The 23,485-nt window shown below is 31.9% G+C and overlaps 1 protein-coding gene across 6 annotated transcripts in view; it reads left to right on the forward strand.

Annotated features, from left to right (window-relative positions):
- The window catches only part of LOC143042394 (anoctamin-7-like), a 66,914-nt gene that overhangs the window by 13,107 nt on the left and 30,322 nt on the right, over positions 1 to 23,485 (forward strand). For 5 of the 6 annotated variants that reach the window (XM_076214671.1, XM_076214673.1, XM_076214674.1 and 2 more), the window contains exons 4-14: positions 1,128 to 1,200; positions 3,323 to 3,423; positions 4,607 to 4,679; positions 6,269 to 6,382; positions 11,854 to 12,181; positions 14,520 to 14,576; positions 16,155 to 16,249; positions 19,542 to 19,753; positions 21,071 to 21,226; positions 22,315 to 22,351; positions 22,936 to 23,045. In XM_076214671.1, coding sequence (XP_076070786.1) covers positions 1,128 to 1,200; positions 3,323 to 3,423; positions 4,607 to 4,679; positions 6,269 to 6,382; positions 11,854 to 12,181; positions 14,520 to 14,576; positions 16,155 to 16,249; positions 19,542 to 19,753; positions 21,071 to 21,226; positions 22,315 to 22,351; positions 22,936 to 23,045 — 1,356 coding nt within the window. The remainder of the gene's footprint in view (positions 1 to 1,127; positions 1,201 to 3,322; positions 3,424 to 4,606; positions 4,680 to 6,268; positions 6,383 to 11,853; positions 12,182 to 14,519; positions 14,577 to 16,154; positions 16,250 to 19,541; positions 19,754 to 21,070; positions 21,227 to 22,314; positions 22,352 to 22,935; positions 23,046 to 23,485) is intronic. The other variant, XM_076214675.1, reaches the window with a different exon arrangement.

Consider the following 23,485-nt stretch of genomic DNA (forward strand, 5'->3'; position numbering starts at 1 on the left):
AAGGCTAGAGGCTCCTGACTTGGGACAGGCTAAAAAATGCATAAGGTTTTGGGAGGGGGGAGCAGGAACAACTAAACAAAACCCAATAATGGGATAAACTGAAGTCTGAGTCCCATGTCAGAATAGGTAACTAAATTACTTATACATATTGTGATTTTGATGGAGAATTGTCTCATTGGCACTTATATCACATCAATTATATCTGTAAACTGACAATGGTAGCATAACTTTTAGGCCGGGATAAGAAAACGTTCAAAGAAGATAAAATATATCTATGAGGTACCGGTACTTAAAAAGGAAGAGGTTGATGAAAATAACAAACAAATTGATGCCACAGAAAGAGAGGCTGCTGAAGTAGGAATAATTGCTGTTTTGATAATGAAAGCTGTTTTTAATTAGAATTAACAATGCATGCATATGCATGCTGTTTCATTTGGCAGTTTTGCGTAATTGAGTTTTAACTTTGTGTGTGTTGCTTTATGATTGGAATTAAACAGTTGTTGGGTTATTGTATATTAATAAGTTTGTATATAAGTGAATTATTTAGATTTTTCGGCGGCTGGGATTTTTATAAACAATGTATTGAACTGCATGTGTTAAAACATTTTTTGTGTGGACTAGCGAGTACAATGTTTAAGATCTACAAAATTGTCAACACAAAAACCTCCTAATTGCAGTTATAGCCCTTTAATGAAGATTTCACCATTTTATCAAAAAAGTACAATATCTGGAGAATAACTTAAAAAAGAAAACTGACAAATCAGCAAGACAAGATCTACATAGAAGTTTATCATTGCAGAAGTTTTGAGTTGACCTCTTATAGGAATTATTGCCCTTTTATATATAATAATGCTTCACTTTTTTTGTGGTACATGTACTAGCTATTATTTTGATATAATTTGTTATTATTAGAAGGTAGAGAGAAATTTAAAATAGCAAAACATATCCACAAAACAAGATCTAGATCTACAAATAAGTACATGTACATGTTGTTGAAAAATATTTGTTTACTCCATATATAGAAATTATTGCCCATCAATGACATTTTTACAGCAAAATGTCATTTGAAAATTTGATTAAATCTCTTTAAGATTTTAAAAGTTTTGTTTCTGTTTCTTTTTTTTCAGTGTGACAAAAAAGAACCAAATTTGGGATGTTTTGGTCAATTCTTAGAGAAACATTTTGAAACAGATAATGAAGGTTTGTCAGAAATCATCTTTATGTTATTGAGGCTCTGAGAAATTGTTTATATACAAAATTTGTATATTAGTCCAAATGTCTTTTAGTTTTGCATTTATGTGCATTTCTGAAAATTCACAGGATAATGGAAATTATTTGCAGACCTCTTGCATAGTGCAATGCTGTTCAGCAACATTTGGGTCATCATGGTCATGATGGCCAATGATGCTTGAGTGACTGTCAGAAAGAATTTGCATTTCATTTTCATTCCAAAATGTTACCATGCAGCACGCAAAGTTCAGAGAACAAAATTAAGAGTTTGAAGAAATTTGTTGTCTTTTGGTCATTATTACTTCAAATTGTGGATCTGTTGCAAATCAGAAATCCAAGATGGCCATCATTTTAGCTAGAGCTTTATGTGTTATACATATATTATAAAAACATTTTATATTCAGGACAATTTCCAGCAGGTATGGTATGACTTAGGGTTTGTTTGTACCTTAAAAGTGAAATTCAGCCACTATTGTCTCATAATCTTTACACAATTTGTTTAAGACTATTTGAATTCATTTGCATTCTTTGTGTACAAATTTTCAAGATTATTGTGAAGCATGCATTTGACAAATTCTTTATTCAAGCTTTAAACAATTTAAGGGGTTATAGGTATCTAAAATTACAGGTTAAGCTCTAGAAAATTAGTACCAATGAATAAAAAAATGAATTCACAGTTGAAACAAAGAAAATCAATAAACTTAAGTTCGACTAATGGACAAAATGATGGATGGTAGTATTTACTTTTAAATTGTGATTAGTTGTAATACTTTGATTATGGATACAATGCAAATACTTCTGTGTTTTATGAAAAAAATCTGGTTTTACCAACATCAGAAACATCCAAAGCAAATGATGATTTAAGTACAGTTTGAAAAACTTGAAGTGAATTTTAAACAACATTTAAAAATATAAATTAACTTTCCTGATAAATGTTGTTGAAATTCAAGAATATGTTTCCTTCATTTTTAAAAATTCTAATTGGAGTTATTAAATCTAGAATTTTAAGAATTGGTTATGTCTGTATCTGTGTTAATTCTTTATAGATCTGATCCTGATATGAAATGCACATTTATAGTGAATGAAAGCACACTCAAGTGATTTCTTCTCTCAACCCGATTCTAATGCTATGTATTTCACAATTTCCTATGCTTTCCAACACTAGTTGATACAAGATGTTTAAACTGTGTGCTCATAACCTAAAGTTCATTTTGCAGTGAAAAGGAGACTTCTAAACAGCACCCCTGTTTGTGCAGTCCACTTGCATTTATTTTGTGTTATTATATAACAGTGTGTACTTATAATGACTTTATAAAAAGAATAATTAGGTTTACAATAAGTATTAAATTTTACAAATTAAATGTATGGTTTTTTTTATTGATCCCAAACCATGCAAACTGAGGCAAAATATAATATTTTTATATATCAGCAATTTTCAGTATAAATTGATTGATGAATTGGTGTTAAATGCCACTTTTTGCGCTATTTTGTGACGGTCAATTTTTATTGTTTGACGAAGGTAGAGTGCCCATATAGAACCATTAACCTTTGGTAGGAAAACTGACAATCCTAGTAAATTAAGATTCGAGTCTAAGATACCTGTCGCATGCAGTATTCAAATGATATAAACTTCAACATGTACAGGCTAGTGTTTTTTTAATTGTTTTACATTGTTTTATCGGGGCTTTTTATAGCTGACTATGCGATATTGGCTTTGCTCATTGTTGAAGGATGTACGGTGACCTATTAGTTGTTAAAACATCTGTGTCATTTTGGTCTTTTGTGGATAGTTATCTCATTGGCAATCATACCACATCTTCTTTTTTATAGTGATACAGTAGTATGACTACTTAGAACACTCAGCCACCCAATTATAGCATACAACCTTACTAATTATGAGTAAACAATCCAAGAAGATACTGTTATTACAATCCATTATTTCAAGGTATGCTGTAGTGATCTTTATTGTGGCAATTGATACCATTTATCAGGAACATGAGCTTCTACTATGATAATCCTGTTATGAAACAATTTGTATGTATTTGACGTTTTTTTAATTTTTAATTATTATAAAATTCTTACTGTTTTTCAGTTGATTTTGTCAGTGCACCTTTTGTTATGGACAAAATCCAGTTATATGAAGGCTATGAAGATCCAACAAACTTCTTTAGATCTAGTGTAAGATCTATGTTGGTAAGTCAATACACTGTTTTCATACATGTGTCATCCTTGTTGTATGATCGATATGTCAGAATTATTATGTGCTTCATAGGCGGATCCAGGGGGGGCCCTGGGGGGCCAGGCCCCCCCTTTCGTGGGAAAAATTTGGTTGATTATATAGGGAATCACTGAAGCATGACAATTAACATAGTGTCTTAACGGCTTGTGAATGATCGTATTGAAAATATTAAGCTTACAATATAAGATAATTATATAATTTAAGGTGGTACCCAACACTTTAATTAATTTGGCTCGTTTAATTTTCTTAAAGTTTTGACAAAGTATTTATTTTGACCCTTTGACAAAAATATAAAAGATTTCAAAAAATTTGTACCAACCATTTTATCAGAAAATTTTACTGGTTATATAGCAGTTTGACAACCACTTATTTTGATCATTGAGAAGCTTAATATTCCCTTAACAACACAACGTAATCAAAACGTTAAGCTGATTTTACAGAGTTATCTCCCTGTAGTGTTAGGTACCACCTTAAATATTATGAATAAAATTAACTATATGTTTTATCTAAATATAAAAAAGAAGATGTGGTATGATTGCCAATGAGACAACTCTCCAGAAGAGACCATATTACACAGAAATTAACGACTATAGGTCATCGTATGCCCTTCAACAATGAGCAAAACACATAAGTCATGGTCAGCTATAAAATATACTTTTCAATCAGCTAGACTTGAAAACTGATCAAGACAAGAGATCAAGAAAAATGATTCCAATAAATCTTGTTGAAGAACATAAAAAAACAAACAAATCAATAGTCAACAAAACATAACACACGATAACCAAGATACTAAATTTTTAGCAATACCAGCCTATCAAAAACTTTGAGTGCACTTGGGTGCTTTTAAAGAGTGAGCAAAATTATGTTCAGCTAAAATTTTAAATCATGTTGTTTTTAAAAAAAAAAAAATAAAAAAATAAAACCAAACCAAACCAAACCAAATCAAATTAAATGAAGCAAACGAAGGTAACAATATTCGACATGCTTTTACAACAGCAATATTGACAAAAATGTCCTAGCAGAGGAACTGATGTTGACACATGATTGATGTTGTGTTTTCAATACTCTAAGCAAAGTCTGATACTATCGCATTATTATTATTTTTCATATTATAATTTCAATTAATTTTATAAACAGGTCCATCATATTTTGATAAATTTGGACATCAGAGACAAAAGTGACAAGGAAAGGAAAGTCCTACAAATTAGAGGTAATATAGAATATATTTAATAATAGTACATGTTTATATCAAACCTAAATTAAGTCAATATAACGTTTTTCAAAATAAGAAATAAGAAAAAAATACCTAATACTAAGTGTAGTTTTAAAACAGAGTGATGTGCAATTTATAATTTAACACATTTTTATTGTGATGAAAATAAAACCTTTTCCTATAGAATCACCTGGCCTTGAAGTCATAAAACATTGCTCAGAGCATAAAAAACATGCAGAAAACATGAAATCCAGTATTTTGATTGATTGATTTTGAGTCTGAGTACAAAAATCATGCCGAAAACATGAAATGCAACATTTTGATTGGTTGATTTTGGAGTACGAGTACAAAAAACTGACTCGAAAGTTTTATGACTTTAAGGCCTTGTGTTTACTTTTCACTTTAAATTTTTTCAAAGTATTGATCAGAAGTCTTTCATTATATTACTGACTTTTAACTCCCAACAATGTCATTTACCTCCTATGCAGTAGGACATTCTTGTACTCGGTCAAGTATGAGCAACCAAAAGTAGTAAAACAAACATATAATGAGTGCAATTTGTGAAGAATGTTCCTTCCAAAATTTACCAATTATTAGCCTGATTTTACTTCAAATGGAAGTTTTTAACGACTTTGTATGGCTATACAGCCCTTGCATGGTCAGTCCTGATTTTAGTTCTTTAAATACTTGATTGAGTACCAGCATGTCCTACATCAAAGATGCTAACCAGTTGAAAAAAATTTAAACTTTAGTGTCCTGATTCTAGGGAAAGGTTTCAATTCTTTCAAAATAATAGCACAAAGTCCTTACTAACAAACATTTACTTCAGTCAAAAACAGAGGAAAAAAATCACCATTCCGGTAAAATACTAATCTACTTATAAATGGAATTGAAAATCATTTACTTTATTTTCTGTCTATCTCATACATGTCATATGCAAAGTAGTTCTAAAATTTTCAATTAAAATAGCAATATAGAGAGGGGATAGGACCTTTATCGGGACTCCGGGATCGGGTGTTTTTAAGCTCGGGATTTCAGGATTGACCCTTTCAGGATCCGGGAATTCTTTTTTTGCGAATTTGGGGACCTCAGGATTTTGTGTTTTTAAGCCCAGGATTTCAGGATTTCGTTTTTTCAAGCCCGGGATTTCCGGATCAGGACCCCTCCTATCCCCCCTCAATATAACATTAAAGGTAGATCAGCACCTTTTATAGACTCTTTCACTGCTAACACCAGCTTCAAATGAATTTAATGACAATAAGAACTGAAAAAATCATTTGCTTGTACTAAGGTTAGGATATTTTCTTGATGGCATTAGAGTTTTCTTTTATTATCCTTAGTTTCATCAGTGGTTTATAGCAATTGTATGATACCAAATTAAAATTTTGTTGTTAAGAACTTTAGAATGTATTTATAAAAAGTGTTGACTATGCTCAAACATATCATGGATTCTTGATTTACACTTTGTACAGGGATCGGTTCAAGAAAAATTCAGTATTATTAAACTTACTGAAAAGATGATAAACAGTTGAAAGGCGAAATACTCTTTAAATTTTCATTTGTCTTTTTCACCTCCTGTCAATCAGAAAACGAGGAAAGTCCTAAAAAATCCAGCATTTTGCCCTTCACACTGCCTTGTTTTAAACCTGAGGAGCTTAGTGAGGATGACATTGAGGGGGACATCCATTTGACTGCCCTTGGTAAGAATAGGATGGCGGTAGATTATCTGTTGGTACTCTTAGGCTAGCTAGAATAATTCTTCAGTAGTAACATACACTCTCTGATATTTCGATCATGTATCAGGAATTCTCTTTCTTTGAATGTTGGTCTATATCAAAGTAATCTGTTAGACGTCTTAGCTAGGATAATCCTTCAGTTAGAACAAATAATGGCATTCCCACCTTTTCACTATGTATTAGGAGCTCTTCCTTTAATTTAGTTCTCTTCCAAAGCAGTCTGTTACTCGTCTCAGCTAGAATATTTCTTCATTTTTATACGCCCGTCAAAATTTTGACGGGACGTATTATGGTATACAAATGTCCGGTGTCCATCTGTCTGTCCGGCGTAAACATGTCGCACCGTAACTTGAGAACGACTTATCCAAATTTCATGAAACTTAACATAGTTGTTTCTTATGATGATCAAATGATCTGTATACTTTTTGGTGAAAATAAGATTAAAACTTTTTGAGTTACAGCACTTTGTAACTAAAACAGGGGTGTGTTTTTTTTTCACATGTCGCACCGTATCTCAAAAACGATTCTTGATTATGGCTTAAAACTTTAAACACTTCTTTGTTTTATTAATCTAAAGATCTGTATACTTTTTGGTGATGATTCAAAATTTTATTTTTTAGTTATTGAGTATTTTGTAAAAAAGGGGGAGGGTTTTTTTACATGTCGCACCATATCACAAAAACGATTTATGATTATTGCTTAAAACTTTACACATGTCTTTGTTAAATTAATCTAAAGATCTGTATACTTTTTGGTGACGATTCAAAATTTCATTTTCGAGTTATTGAGTATTTTGTAAAAAAGGGGGAGGTTTTTTTCACATGTTGTGCCGTATCTCAAAAACAATTTATGTTTATTGCTTAAATCTTTACACACTTCTTTGTTATATTAATCTAAAGATCTGTATACTTTTTGGTGATGATTCAAAACTTTATTTTGGAGTTATTGAGTATTTTGTTAAACAGGGGAGGTTTTTTTTACATCATGTCGCGCTGTATCTCAAAAATAATTTATGATTATTGCTTAAAACTTTACACACTTCTTTGTTATATTAATCTAAAGATCTGTATACTTTTTGGTTTTGATTCAAAATTTTATTTTTAATTAGTGATATTTAGTTTTTTGTAAAAAAAACCCAGGTTTGTGGGTTTCACATGTCCCGCCGTGTCTCAAAAACAATATATGGTTATTGCTTAAAACTTTTTCAGAAACTATTTATGATTATTGCATAAAACTTCCACAAAAGACGTCAGGTGTATCATGCGCTCATGGCGCAGCTGTTTATTAATACAACAAATACTCTCTGATCTCCTTACTACTCTGAATGTATCAGGAGCTCTTCTTTGAATGTTGGTCTATACCAAAGCAACCTGTTTATCTTCTTATTAGAACATTTCTTCATTTGATATAACAAATACTCTCTGATCTTGTATCCACTATGAATGCATTAGGAGCTCTTCTTTGAATTTTGTTCTCTTCCAGAGCAATCTATTAGACATCTTAGCTAGAATTTTTCTTCAGTATGTTAGAATCAACAATCTCTAATATTTCGAATATGTCTTAGAAGCTATCTTTTTGCAACTTATGTTCTATACCAGTATATTTAGCATCCAGTCTCTTTCCATTCTCTTAAACACAGAGATTAACTGAAAGAAACAGAAGATATTTGATTAAAACTAAAATTTAGTATCCACATATATACGATTTTTCCTCCATCCACGGAAATATATGAATCCACAGTATTTAAAATTAGGAATTTTTGTTTAATTATCAGAAAACAGCGCACGTAACAAGAGTTTACGTCAAGTTATAATAGATAATGATGATGAGGATTCTGATTTGAGAATCTTGGGTAAGAAAAGCACCTGTTACCCTTGCATATTACATAGTGTAGTCTCTCAAAAATATCTTTTCTATTGATATATTATTTACCATAGGTATAGCAGTCCAGTATTTAGAAAAATAGCTTAATATGTTTGTGATTTATCCCAATAATAATTCTATTTCTAATATATATATGTTGTCTTTAGGTGGTGGAATAAATATAATTAATGTCATTTCTATAATACAAGTTTATGTCTGATTGCGATAATAAAGTTTACATGTAATGAGCAGATATTACATTTTTTTAACCCCAAAATGAACTGTTACCCTTTTCCAGGTTTACTAGAGATTGACAGACAATTTTGTTCTCAATTGCGAAAGTCATCTTTATTTTGTAGATTTAAATTTGAAATTGCAGCACATTGAGAATTTAGTATTTTTTTCATTTACTCTTGCAGATTTTTCATTTACAGTACCGACTTTTCTTATTCAATTATATGAATTATCAAAAGAAGGTGATACAATACATTGTTAATCTGTGGTTGACAAGTTTGCTTTGTAATTATGTGTAACTTTGAAAATTTATATTTGTTTGTATCTGAAAGACTATTCTTTTTGGCAGTGAAGCAGATGTTTTTTTTAAATACCATAAATGTTTTTGTATAGATGTTGCTTTTTTCTATTTTTATGCCCCACCTACAATAGTAGAGGGGCATTATGTTTTCTGGTCTGTGGCTCCGTTCGTCTGTCCGTCCGTTTGTTCGTCTGTTTGTTCGTCTGTCCGTTCGTCCTGCTCCAAGTTAAAGTTTTTGGTCAAAGTAGTTTTTGATGAAGCTGAAGTCCAATCAACTTGAAACTTAGGACACTTGTTGCTTATGATATGATCTTTCTGATTTTAAAGCCAAATTAGACTTTTGACCCCAATTTCACAGTGCACTGAACATAGAAAATGAAAGTGAGAGTTTCAGTTAAAGTTTTTGGTCAAGGTAGTTTTTGATGAAGCTGAAGTCCAATCAACTTGAAACTTAGTTCACATGTTTCCTATAGTATAATCCTTCTAATTTTAATGCCAAATTCGATTTTTACACGATTTCACGGTCCATTGAACATGGAAAATGATAGTGCAAGTTGGGCATCCGTGTACTTTGGACACATTCTTGTTTGAACCTGAATTAGGACATGTGCAGGTAAAAATGTATGAAAGATACCAGACTGTATAAAAATAAGAAGATTTGATTTGATTGCCAATGAGACAACTCTCTACCAGAGACAAAATGACATCTTATGATGTGGTATACAAATACATGTTTCTTCTTCAAATAGACTCATCAGCGGTGCTCGAAAGCCTCGAATCAACATAGGTAAAAGGCAAAATATTAAGGAAGTTGAAAAACACTTAACACAAAAAATTACAAAAATGTGTGACAAAAACAGTTGAGGTTATTTATACCTGGGGTAGATAAGCCTGAGGAGAAAAACCCTGATTTGTGTGTATTCGTTTTTTATCAACACTTGTAAACCATTTCATGTTCATGGGACATTGGTGGCCAAGTGGTCTAAGTAGTTACTACTGTAATCATTAGCAAGTCAACACTGAAGTTGTGAGTTTTAACCCTCCTCGTGCAGGTGCACTCGACTTCAATTTTAATTGACTGGGTTTTTTAGTTTTCCGAACGAAGGTCTTGGTTTTCTCCAGCACTCCAGCTTCCTACACCAATTAAAACTGGTTGCCACAAAATAGCCCAAAAGCGGTGCTTAAAAGTGGCGTTAAAAATTTAAACCATAAAAAAATCAAAAATCAAATCTCAAGTTCATTTCCTTGAGCAAGCTTTTCATTGTTTGGTGTTTCTTGTCTATATTGTCATATGGTCAATTTTTAAGAATCCCAAATTTTGCCAAATAAAGATATGGATTGCATGAATTTATAAATGATCTCATGAAAGTACAATACAAGTTTTAAAGAGAGATAATTAAAAAGGAGCATCAAACTTATGTTTATTTCAAGAAAGATTTAGAATGGGTTTTGTGGGTCCATAAGGACAAATATGAAACTTCTTAGCTTATTTACTGATGTTGAATTTGGAGTCAGCTTTTTTAGTTAGCTTTTTCTTACCTTTGTGACTTTGTCAGTGTTTTTAATAGTTATTGTAAACTGATAAAACTAGCAACATATTTATCAGGAGTTTCAACTGATATACTCTAGAATTTAATATGATATACTTATTATTATGAATCATTGACATATAAGACAATATTAATGTAATGAATATTTATAGATACATATTGTAGCAGATTATAAAACATAAAATTACATACCAGGTATTTCAATAGGATTATCATCATCTTTTCATTTTTTCATATTTTTTCAAACATTGAATATTTTCTGATTTTACAGCAAGTAACGTTTTTCAAAACCTTTTCAGGGAAGGAAGTGAAAACATTTATATTTTCTTGCTAAATAACAATCTGCATATTATGAAGTATGCAAGTATGAAAAAAATATTCTCTGGCATGCTGTAGGGATGTTTATTTGGAAATACAATTTTCAAAAATGTTTTATAAGGAAAAAAAGAAAAATATGGCACTGTATATTAATAGAAGAGCTCATCTGTTTTCTTCAGTGAAATAAATTTCAATAGACAACTTTCAAGTTCGATGCATTTCCGTGAAAAACTCTGGTTTTAGTGAACGTCATTTGTGCGTTTAGGGGCATGGTCACTTCCATTCCAATGTTGAGCGAGTGGTTGGAAAACTATAATTCTATATTGTACGAATTATTCAGCAAATTGAATTCTCAAAATTGACAACCAGCATTGCTGTCATTAGGGAATTGTCATTAAGTACCTACAGAACAACCATTATTTCTAGTTTATCCTGCACAATGACAATCACTAAGATGCTTGATGAACGTAAATAGTGCTGGGATACAGGCGACCCCCTCTATCTGGTAAATGACGTCATAAAGGCACGTATAATTGACGAGTTTTTTCCGGTGATGGATGAACTCGAAACTGGTCTATTGAATGATACACTGTTTGACATCATTCAAAATCATGTTACCTTTTTATTTTTTAAACATTTGGAAACCAGATTTTCAATTAAATGTTTATATGATTTTCACTTTGACGTCTTTAAAAGACATGTAAAAAGACATTTTACTAAGTCCTGTTATTGATACACAGTTGTATTTCTTACATTATTTATCTTGATGTTTAAGAAATTATATGTAATGTAAACCATTCTTGTGGAATTATAAATTTGCCAATGTTGTTAAGAAATATTTCAAATGTTAATTCCTTCAAATACAAAAAAGCAGACTATTTATTGAAATCAACTTGTTGAAAAAAAATATTGAATACTGATAATTTCATCATGTTTATTTTTGCTTAACATTTTTATATGAAGTTGTATTGGACATTATCATCATTATTAACTTGACTTTTTACACGTCAAGTGTTTGCCATGTAATATGTTTGCATATATGCATGCTTTTCTATGATGACAGCCTCAGGGAAGATTATTTATAAAGCTAACTGTGTAACCCTCTTTAAATAAAGTATTGTTTTTGTTGTTATCTCATGTAGCTATAAAATATGTCTTTTTGGTTTTAGGCTTACCTTACCTGTTAATGAAAGGTGTATTCAAAGATGCCTTCCCTCTTCACGAAGAATCATCAAAGAGTAAATTCAAAGAAGAAAGAATGGAATGCTTTAAAGAAGGAAGACCTGACGATGAAGAAGAAGACTTGAAGATTGATCCCCGGAGAGATTTGGATGACACTTGGACTAAACTTTATAAATTTCAGCCTTTGTGGAAGATCAGAAACTATTTTGGTGAAAAGATTGCGTTATACTTTGCTTGGACCGGCATGCTGACATCATCGTTATGGATACCAACCATATTTGGCTTTTGTATTTTCTTGTATGGTTTAATAGCCAGGTATGCATAAATAGCTTAAATCATAACAAAATATAAAATAATTGAAAAAAAAACACAAATCACTAAAATATTGAACAGTACAACAGATCACTCTAACTACCAACAACTGACTCTTGTCAAAATAGGAATACTCCTGCTTTCTCTTCCTCTTCCAATAAAATTGACCCACACAGAAATAGAACAATAGTGTTGACAGTGGCATTTAACATCAACAATCTGTCAATGAAAAAGCAGCATACTGTCTTCCTTGGTTCAGGTACAAACTTTCGTGTGGTGGAACCAGTTAAATATGTGATCAAACTACCTTTTGCTATATTGTTTCTAAACTGTATTTTGTAAAAGTAAAAAAAAAAAAAATCACACTATTAAACTAAATAAAAAGTCAGCCTATTATTTGGAAAGCAGGTATATTTATTATCACTGGAAGTTAACCAGTCAAATTGCATACCCTTTTATTTCTGTTTACAAGCTTAAGTAACCATGTAAACTCAAGTTTCTAAAATATTTTATAGAACAATGTAGAAACATCCAATAACAAGAATGTGTCCAAAGTACACGGATGCCCCACTCAATCATTTTCCATGTGGAACATGTGTACTAAGTTTCAAGTTGATTTGACTTCAATTTCATCAAAAACTACCTTGACCAAAAACTTTAACCTGAAACTTCCACTTTTATTTTCTATGTTAAGTGGACCGTGAAATTGGGGTCAAAAGTCTAATTTGGCTTTAAAATTAGAAAGATCATACCATAAGCAACAAGTGTACTAAGTTTCAAGTTGATAGGACTTCAATTTCATCAAAAACTACCTTGACCAAAAACTTTAACCTGAAACTCCCACTTTCATTTTCTATGTTCAATGGACCGTGAAATTGGGTCAAAAGTCAAGTTTGGCTTTAAAATTAGAAAGATCATAGCATAAGCAACAAGTGTACTAAGTTTCAAGTTGATTAGACTTCAGCTTCATCAAAAACTACCTTGACCAAAAACTTTAACCTGAAACTCCCACTTTCATTTTCTATGTTCAATGGACCGTGAAATTGGGGTCAAAAGTATAATTTGGCTTTAAAATTAGAAAGATCATATCATAAGCAACAAGTGTACCAAGTTATAAGTTGATTGGACTTCAGCTTCATTAAAAACTACCTTGACCAAAAACTTTAACCTGAAACTCCCTCTTTCATTTTCTATGTCCAATGGACCGTAAAATTGGGGTCAAAAGTATAATTTGGCTTTAAAATTAGAAAGATCATATCATAAGCAACAAGTGTACCAAGTTATAAGTTGATTGAACTTCAGCTTCATCAAAAACTACCTTGACCAAAAACTTTAACCTGAAGCAGGACGAACGAACGAACGAACGAACGAACGAACAAACGAACGAACGAACGAACGAACGAACGAACGAACGAACGAACGAACAAACGAATGAACGAACGAACGAACGAACGGACGAAAGGGAGCCACAGACCAGAAAACATAATGCCCCTCTACTATCGTAGGTGGGGCATAAAAAAATGGTACTTTGAAACACCCAAAGTATATGTTTATGGCTCAGAAATTTTTACTGCAATAGAATGCAGGGTTAACGAATTACAGCTGTCAAATTCGAAGGAATATTTAATTTTCATATCGAACCAGAAGTGATGTTCTATTTTTGGTGGTAATTTACACCTTGATTTGAAACAGTCATTTTGATCTTGTCTGCTCTTAATCACAGCAATTGGCTGTTGCAGAATCTAAAGCATGATGGGTAATTTCATTGTTCGTACCCCAAAATGAAAATAATGTCTCGTCATTGGTTAAATTTACATTGTTTATGACGTTTTTAACCAATCATGACGTTTTGGTGTATACTTTTGAAAATATTACACAGGATCGATGCATTAGATTCTGAAATGGCGAATTGTTTGAAATTCAATTGTGGACATTTAGTTAACTGTCTTTCTGTCCTTTCATCCCATATTCATTGCAAAGCTTGACATTTTGAGTCCTCAGACACATAATTTCTTGTTCGAAATTATTTTAAAATTCAAGGGTACAATATAAGGTAAAACACCCTACTAAGAGGGGACAGGAGAAGTGTAATCCCAAATTTCTGAAGAAGAAAAAAAGATGAATTCCCAATTCTTGAATCTTTCTAGGATCCAGGAAAAATTTATCATTAATTCCTAAGTTTGATAAGTGTTAAACCCCAATTCCAGCAATTCAAAGACATAGTGATTGGTTTAACTTTTTGTAACAAAAAAAAGGAGTTTACCTATCTTATGTCTTCATAGTGCATATATTATGTCTTAGAATTGTATACATTCACATACATTTATCTTCTTTTTGACAGCCAGATCAATGGATCAGAGCCACTTGTGTATCCACCGAATGCCACTGCGTTACAAGAGTAAGTACACAAAATATCGTGGATAATTTCATTTTTTTGGGTATTATTTATAGCTCACCTGGCCTGAAAATTATCATTTGGGTATCTAGTTTTAAAAATAAGTCGGACGAAACGACCTCAACCTTTTCTCAAACTTTAAATGGGTGAGAAGTCTGACTTGCTTAATTGGAGTCGCGACCTTCGAATGTATAACATGCCCGTCTGCCAACCAACATGGTTACCCCATATCAATAAAACATATGGAGTGAAATGCAGTTTTGGCTCTGCCCTGAAATTTTCAGACAAATCAGACAACCTATTGTTGGGTTGCTGCCCCTGAATTTGTAATTTTAAGAAGATTTTGCAGTTTTTGATTATTATCTTGAATATTAATATGGATAGAGATAAACTGTAAGCAGCAATAATGTAAGGCAAAGAAAGATCTACAAATAAGTCAACATGGCCAAAAACAGTCAATTGACTCCTTAAGGAGTTATTGCTATTTAAAAAATTGTAAGTTTTTGTCATCTGTTAAAAAAATCTTATCCTCAGAAACTATGAAGACAAAAAAACCCAAACTTAGTCACAATCGTCATTAGGGTATCTAGTGACAAAAAAGTGTCCAGTGACGCGGCCTGCCAACTAACACGGCAGACATGGCTAAAAATAGAACATAATGGTAAAATGGGCGTTTTTTTGGCTTAAATCTCTGGAACTAAAGTATTTAGAGCAAATCACACTGAGCAAAAATGATCATCAGGTTTAGATCTGTCTAAATTGTAAACAGCAATCATGTTCAGCAAAGTAAGATCTACAAATAAGCCAACATGGCCAAAATGGTTAAAATTTGATTAAAAGGCAGGTCAGTAGTTTTGAGTTAAAAAAAAAAGCAGGATGACAATTTATTTAAAAAAAAGTCAGGATAAACTAATAAAACATAAGACAGGACCAAAAAGAGTGAAATAATAAAAAGGCTGGACAGAAATTACAACTAAAAAAAAATGCAGGACACAATTTTTCATCCTTTTATATAGAGTTGTAAATATAGATTCCTACACTGCAACAAGTGTGTTACGATATTTCTCCACTCGTGACAGTTAAATTTTATTATTTAAAGCGTGAGGCTTACTGAGCTCTTTAAATAACTAAAATTTAACTGTCAAGAGTGGAGAAATATCGTAATATATGAGTTATAGTGTCAGAATCTGTTTCTCTAATGATTTTTTATCCTTTTTCGAAGATTTTCAGAAACTTGTGTTCTTTATATGCTATGTCATCAGGTATTGCCGCCTTTTTTCATGGCGTCACAATAGGAAAATTCAGAAGAAAAACAAAACATAATCAAATTTCGACTAATCCTTTGCCAAGAACAGATTTTTCACTAGTGAGGAGAAATATTTTTCTCACAGCGGTCAGGAAATGTGAAAATAGCACAAAATTAGAGAATTAGAGATATCATCCTATGACATGGTTTGAATAAATAAAATTGTCACATTTACAATCTTGTTTGCTATGCCTTATTAATTGATAATGAAAAATATAGTAACTGCTTTGATAAACATGTTTTATATGAATTTATATGAATTTATGTTTTAACAGAATAACAGTTAAAATGAATGGTTTGCTCAGTACAATAAAGAGAGCCTTTGACAATGACGTTACCCCGTTCTTTGCCTTAATCATCTGTCTCTGGGGTAAGTAAACAATTTTAAATGATGGTTGTCTTTGGCAGCCATGAATATTGATTTTGTTTGGCTTGCCATCAAAGTCTCATTTAAACACAAGTATAGACATAAATAGATGGCAAACTTGTGCAATTAAATTTTTCTTGGTCTGTTTAATTTCATATTATAGTTTAAAAATATATTATAATCACCATTTATATAAGAATGAGTGTTTTTTTTTTATCAAATCAATCAATCAAATGATTTTCCTTTGTTTCACTTTCAATGTTGACATTCTTTTCCTTTAAGGGGGCTCGCGGGTCTAAATCAAATTTTTTATTTAATATAGGATTTCTCTATATTTTTCAATAAATGAACTTTATCTTATACTTAATGGAAAAATGAAATAAAAAATGGGGTCACCGTTCATTTACGCTCACAATCTGCCTTCGAAAGAAGCATACTTTTTATGCCCCATCTACGATAGTAGGGGGGCATTATGTTTTCTGGTCTGTGCGTCCGTGCGTCTGTCCGTTCGTTCGTCCGTTCGTTCGTCCGTTCGTTCGTCTGTCTGTCCCGCTTCAGGTTAAAGTTTTTGGTCAAGGTAGTTTTTGATGAAGCTAAAGTCCAATCAACTTGAAACTTAGTACACATGTTCTTTATGATATGATCTTTCTAATTTTACAGCCAAGTTAAATTTTTAACCCCAATTTCACGGTCCACTGAACATAGAAAATTAAAGTGTGAGTTTCAGGTTAAAGTTTTTGGTCAAGGTAGTTTTTGATGAAGCTGAAGTCTAATCAACTTGAAACTTAGTACACATGTTCCTTATAATATGATCTTTTTAATTTTACAGCCAAGTTAAATTTTTGACCCCAATTTCACGGACCACTGAACATAGAAAATTAAAGTGTGAGTTTCAGGTTAAAGTTTTTGGTCAAGGTAGTTTTTGATGAAGTTGTAGTCCAATCAACTTGAAACTTAGTACACATGTTCCCTATGGTGTGATCTTTCTAATTTAATGCCAAATTAGATTTTTTACCCAATTTCACGGTCTATTGAACATGTAAAATAATAGTGCAAGTGGGGCATCCGTGTACTTTGGACACATTCTTGTTTGTTTATGTTTTTTTTTTCTGTTGAACTAGTAGGAAAAATAGCGGCAATATCGAAATAAAAAAAGAACTAAATTACAGAAATTGCTTAAATTTTACAATTATTAAGTTTATGTACAGCTTATTCGAAAACAACAATAAAAAATATAGGTCACGAATGAGTTAATCAAGATATTTCAATTTTAATGCCAAAAAATGGCATTTTTGCACCAAAGCGAGATAATTTGGAGCTTTTTCAATGATATCTACATTTTAAAAGTCACCTGGGGCCAACACGAATTGAGTTTTTGGAATGATTTTTGTACCATATGATAAAGTAACAACTATTTCAGGTAATAAATAAAATTTGTAATGAAAAATTAATGTTTAATTTTTTTCTGAAAATCTTATACCCGCCAGCTTCCTTTAATAATTGAACATGCATAATCCATCTCTAGCTAGAGGGTGACTGATTTAAATTGAAGGTGACATGAATGTGGATTGAATGAGGTTGAATTATTCACTTGCAAGTGAATCATTGATGCTGCATAAAGTAGAACCTTACTGCCTGCTAAAGCAAATTATTATTTCACTATTTCACTTTCATTAATTTTGATTTTTATGCCCCACCTACGATAGTAGAGGGGCATTATGTTTTCTGGTCTGTGCGTCCGTTCGTTCGTTCGTCCGTCCGTCTGTTCGTTCGTTCGTTCGTTCGTCTGTTCGTTCGTCCGTCTGTCCCGCTTCAGGTTAAAGTTTTTGGTCAAGGTAGTTTTTGATGAAGTTGAAGTCCAATCAACTTGAAACTTAGTACACATGTTCCTTATGATATGATCTTTCTAATTTTAAAGCCAAATTAAACTTTTGACCCCAATTTCACGGTCCACTGAACATAGAAAATGAAAGTGCATGTTTCAGGTTAAAGTTTTTGGTCAAGGTAGTTTTTGATGAAGTTGAAGTCCAATCAACTTGAAACGTAGTATACATGTGCCCTATGATATGATCTTTCTAATTTAAATGCCAAATTAGAGTTTTTACCCCAATTTTACGGTTCACTGAACATAGAAAATGATAGTGCAAATTTCAGGTTAAAGTTTTTGGCTTCAGGTTAAAGTTTTTTGTCAAGGTAGTTTTTGATGAAGTTGAAGTCCAATCAACTTGAAACGTAGTATACATGTGCCCTATGATATGATCTTTCTAATTTAAATGCCAAATTAGAGTTTTGACCCCAATTTTACGGTTCACTGAACATAGAAAATGATAGTGCAAATTTCAGGTTAAAGTTTTTGGCTTCAGGTTAAAGTTTTTACCTAAATTGCCTGATTCTTACACAGACTGGCACTTAATTGCCAAATTAGACTTTTGACCCCAATTTCACGGTCCACTGAACATAGAAAATGATTATGCGAGTGGGGCATCTGTGTACTATGGACACATTCTTGTTTTAACATATCTCGTAGCTAGTGCCCTTAGGTTTTCTGCTTCAGTTAGTTTGATAGTATCTACTTCTCCATAGTACAATTTTGAGAACCTTGAGGGGGCCTGCCCCCTAGGTCATGGTCCAATGATTTTCAATCAATAAACAATTTTTTAAAGAAGTTCAGTAAGACCCCTTTTTGGCCCCAAAATTTAGCAGTTTTACAAAATTGTGAAAATGTAATCATTTAGTTATTTATTGGAAAGTAGAATGCTTCAGCTACATAAATATGGGCTGTTTTTGACAATGCAATGCACATATATCGGGTACTAGCATCATTAAGTTATGCAAAATTACTGAAATCTTCACAATTTTAGCATTTTAGTTAAATTTTAGACGGTTTCCATCTTAAATGAAAGTTACCCCAAATCGTGTTCATTTATAATATTGAAAATAATGATGAACCTGAAATTTGAGGTCAAAATCGACCCTTACCGGAACCTACTCCTTTAGTTGTTCTGATTAAAATGTTTGAACTACTGCAAACAACAATATTTTCTGTATTACAATGTTATATGTACATCTCAGTTTGTCGACCATATCGAGGCAGACTACCCACTAGTTGGTTCAGCGATTCCATTTCAAGGCAGACTACCCACTTGTTTGTCCAGCAACTATAAGTAAAAGAGCAATTTTCCTTATTATCCAGCATATTGAATTTTTCTTAATTTTATGCCTACAGTCAAGACATAAGTATGTGTAAACAGTTTGTTAATAATAATTATAGTTTATAAAAATGCTTATTTTATAGGTACAGTTTTCTTAGAACTATGGAAGAGAACCAATGCAACTTTAGCTTATGAATGGGATGTGGATAATTTTGAAACCAATGAACCAGATCGACCTCAGTTTTATGGTTTAAAGGTCAAGACAGATCCTATTACTTCAGAAGAAAATTGGGTTTATCCATTCAAGAGATTGATTTTGAAATACACAGGTTCTACTATGGTTGTAATCTTCATGGTGAGTTTATTACTTGGAATGCATGTTTTCCATTATGACCGATTAACATAGTATCTATTACGAGGTCCAATTTGTCAGCCGTCATCACGTAAAAACGACGAATCACTGAATTCAACTTTATATATAACTAATATAGTACAAAGGTGTAGATTAAAAATTACACCACTCCAGGCCCTTTTGTTTTCCACGTTATTAATATTGCCAATAATAAAGAAGTTCCGGGTCGAGTCCGCTACCGATATCAATAGTATATTCACCTGTTACCTATTACCTTATCTGTACGTTCCGCATCTGACAGGCGCACCACCAAACGTTGTATTCAGGATTAATATGCTATATACACGGGTCATAACCACAGGGTTGACACTACTAAATTGTCAAATTGTTACCTATTGTAGTATTTTAATCAGTTAGACTTTCTAAGATAACAATACGAATACTAAAAATCTGGACTAAAAATAAGGCGTATAGGTACAGTTTTCAATTTGTTAGTGGGCATGACGTAAAACAGCGAGGCAAATAATTCAACTTTACTTATAACTTATATAGGACAATGCTGTTGATTAAAAAATACTCCATTCCAGGACCTTTTGTTTTCCAAATAATTAATATTACCAATAATTGATAAGTTCCAGTTCGACGGGTTCAAACAGAAAGACTTGAAAGCAGAGAAAAACTGTGTATCTTATAATCAGCATGACTTTAACAGATGACAATACTAATACTAAAATAATGCTTGCGCATAGTTATATACTTTAATTCAATCACGGGTGTGTTCTAGTACAATCTAATTAAAAACCGATCTCTCATCGCTCCTGTTTCTGATATGTCGCATAAGAAGATTTGGTATGAGTGCCACAATTTGTAAAAGTGAACCATTATATGTCAAAGTACTGTCTTCAACATGTAACCTTGGCTCACACTAAACAGCAAGCTATAAAGTGCCTTAAAAATGACTAGACTAAGTGTAAAACTACTCAAATAGGAAAACCAACTTTCTAATCTATATAAAAAAAATGAGAAACCAAAAACACTTATGAACCACATCAACAATGACAACCACTGACCAATAGATTCCTGACTTAGTGGACTTTGGCAGGTGCAAACAAATGCAGCTAGTTTTAAATGTTGTAATAGGTACCAACCTTCACCCTTACCTGAAACAATAGTGTAAAATCACACAAAGTCTGCAGACAAGCCCATTATAAGAACATTGATAATTTGTGTTACATTTAAGTTTTTCCTTTACACACAAAACCACCAGTAGTCATTTTTATAAACATGCACATGATAAAGGATAAATTGTATATTTTACAGATATTAGTAGTATTTGCTTGTGTTGCCAGTGTTATTTTGTATCGAGTTATAGTGAGCGTAGATGTATGTCCAGGAATGTCGGCAGTAGATTGCCTAATACGGACCACTGTCTTTTCGTCTGTAATGAATGGTGGTATTATTTTAATACTTGGAAAGGTAAGTTTACTTTAAATTTTTTTTTTTAAGTTTTAATGAACACTGATTTTATCGTCAGTACATAGTTAATTTTAAAAGACACGATATGGAAATGGACATATGTTAAAATTAGATTTTTCATATTTGAGCTTGAATCAGATCGATTTTAATGAATAAATCAGTTAAAATCTTTCACATAAACTAATTGATTCAAATGAAATAGACACTTAAATGTTTAAAAAGTGGTGAAAATCTTTCGTCAGATGAACCTGAAATTTGAGGCCAAAATCGGTTCTTACCGGACCTACTCCTTTGTTGTAATCACATTCATTTCATCATAGATGGGTACAGAAAGTAAAATCAGGTAATTATTAAATCAAAAGGGTGCCGATTGCATTCACATATTCACAAACCATTAAAGAAGACTTCACATCACATAAAACACACTTATTTTGGGCATTCTATATGACAAAATTTATAGACTTTAAGATGAAACTTGTATTTATTTACTATTAGAATTTTTTGGTTAATTTATTGAGCAGTTCAGATAGTTTTTCAGTTAGACACTACCAAAATCCATAAATCTTCATAGTCTCGTAAAGTTCGAGATTTAACAAATTTTATAATGAAAAGCCTATCAGATTCATCTCCCTTTTGATACACTGTACCCAGCCTGACCACAACATACTTATTTATTGCCTAGTATGTAGATAGTATCTTTGAAATTGTAATATATTGTATTTATCGCTATTTTGTGCATTTTTCTTTTCATCTTTTTTTGTGATAATTTTCATATCATGCTTCTCGCTTGAGATGGAAAAATTATCGCTAAAAACTAAGGAGGCCACGTAGCCTTGCTAACAAAATTGACATGAAATTGACAACGTCGTCATAGGTAAAATAGCGATAAACAGATTATCATTGGTTATCTCAACTCGATTGCTTTTCTCACTTTCGCTGTACCAGCTCAAACGAGAGAAAATCAATCTCGTTGAGATGATCAACAATAATCTATAAATCATGTATGTGTTCCTAGTTCTTCTTTACGTTGACTTTAGCAAGAAAAATATCTATCTATTTATAATGATTTTGAATATTTCAATTTTCAGTTTTATGACAAGTTAGCTTTGATGTTAACAGATTGGGGTAAGTGTTTTTCTTGTTGTGTGTAAATGCATTCTGGGTAAATTTGAAGCAGACATCTATATTTTTTTTACATTTTAAGTAAAGGTGACTGGAGTTTTTTTTTAGGTTGATATCAAATATGGAGAAGTAATATGATTGTATTAATGAGACAGCTTATTGAACTATACTCCCCAGGTCCACATCACTCTATGGACTTCAACAATGAGCAAAACTATAAAAAAAACTATAAAAGCACTCAACGAATTGTGAAATAATAAACCAGACAAAACAAAGAGTCAATTTTCATATTAAAGAACTATTCCAAAGGGATACAACTCTACATGTATAAGGTTTTACAAACTGTATCCCTGCCTTTGGAAATTTAATGGAATGGGCAAGTTTTGATTTAGGTATTAAAGCAGTTACAAACACTTATGACTTTTCTGTTTCAATCATTACTTTATAATTGCTTTGCTGTAAATCGAGAAATTATTGTTTGAATTTATTTTGGGGATTTTTTGAAAAAACGGACAACATGTGAGATGCTGTCACATCTAGTTACATATTTGTTCTTTACTTGTATATCATACTTTTATACTTTACAGAGAACCACAGAACACAGAGTAGATATGATGATGCATTGATAATCAAGGTTTTTGCGTTCCAGTTTGCCAACACATACGCTTCCTGTTTTTATATAGCATTCTTTAGAGGGGTATGTTTTGCTCAAATTTATACAATTACATTTAATATAAGGAATATTTGCCATGCCTTGCTGTTTCTGGCTGCATTAATAATTTGTTAAAGTTTGTAATAAGCCAGTTTTAAGTGAACCAAGAATGGTATGCTAATGATATTTTGTTATGCAGTTCTATTAGAATTAGCACATCATATATACATGGAGATTCTCACTCATTGATGGTCTATTTACTTTTGCTAGAGGTATTAAAAGAGGAGGGTTGAGATCTCACACAACAAGTTTAACGCTGCTCAGTTTTTTGCCTCTGTCCTATGTCAGGAACCTCTAGCCTTTGTATTGAGTCTTGTGTGTTTATAAAATTTAAATTATTTGGTTCATTTGTAAGTTTTGAGAATTAAGTGTGATGCCATTTTGCTGAACTAGTACTGTGGATTAATTTGCTTTCGTAGGTACAA

The sequence above is a fragment of the Mytilus galloprovincialis genome, chromosome 8, assembly GCF_965363235.1.
Source record: "Mytilus galloprovincialis chromosome 8, xbMytGall1.hap1.1, whole genome shotgun sequence".
NCBI classification, from domain to species: Eukaryota; Metazoa; Mollusca; class Bivalvia; order Mytilida; family Mytilidae; genus Mytilus; species Mytilus galloprovincialis.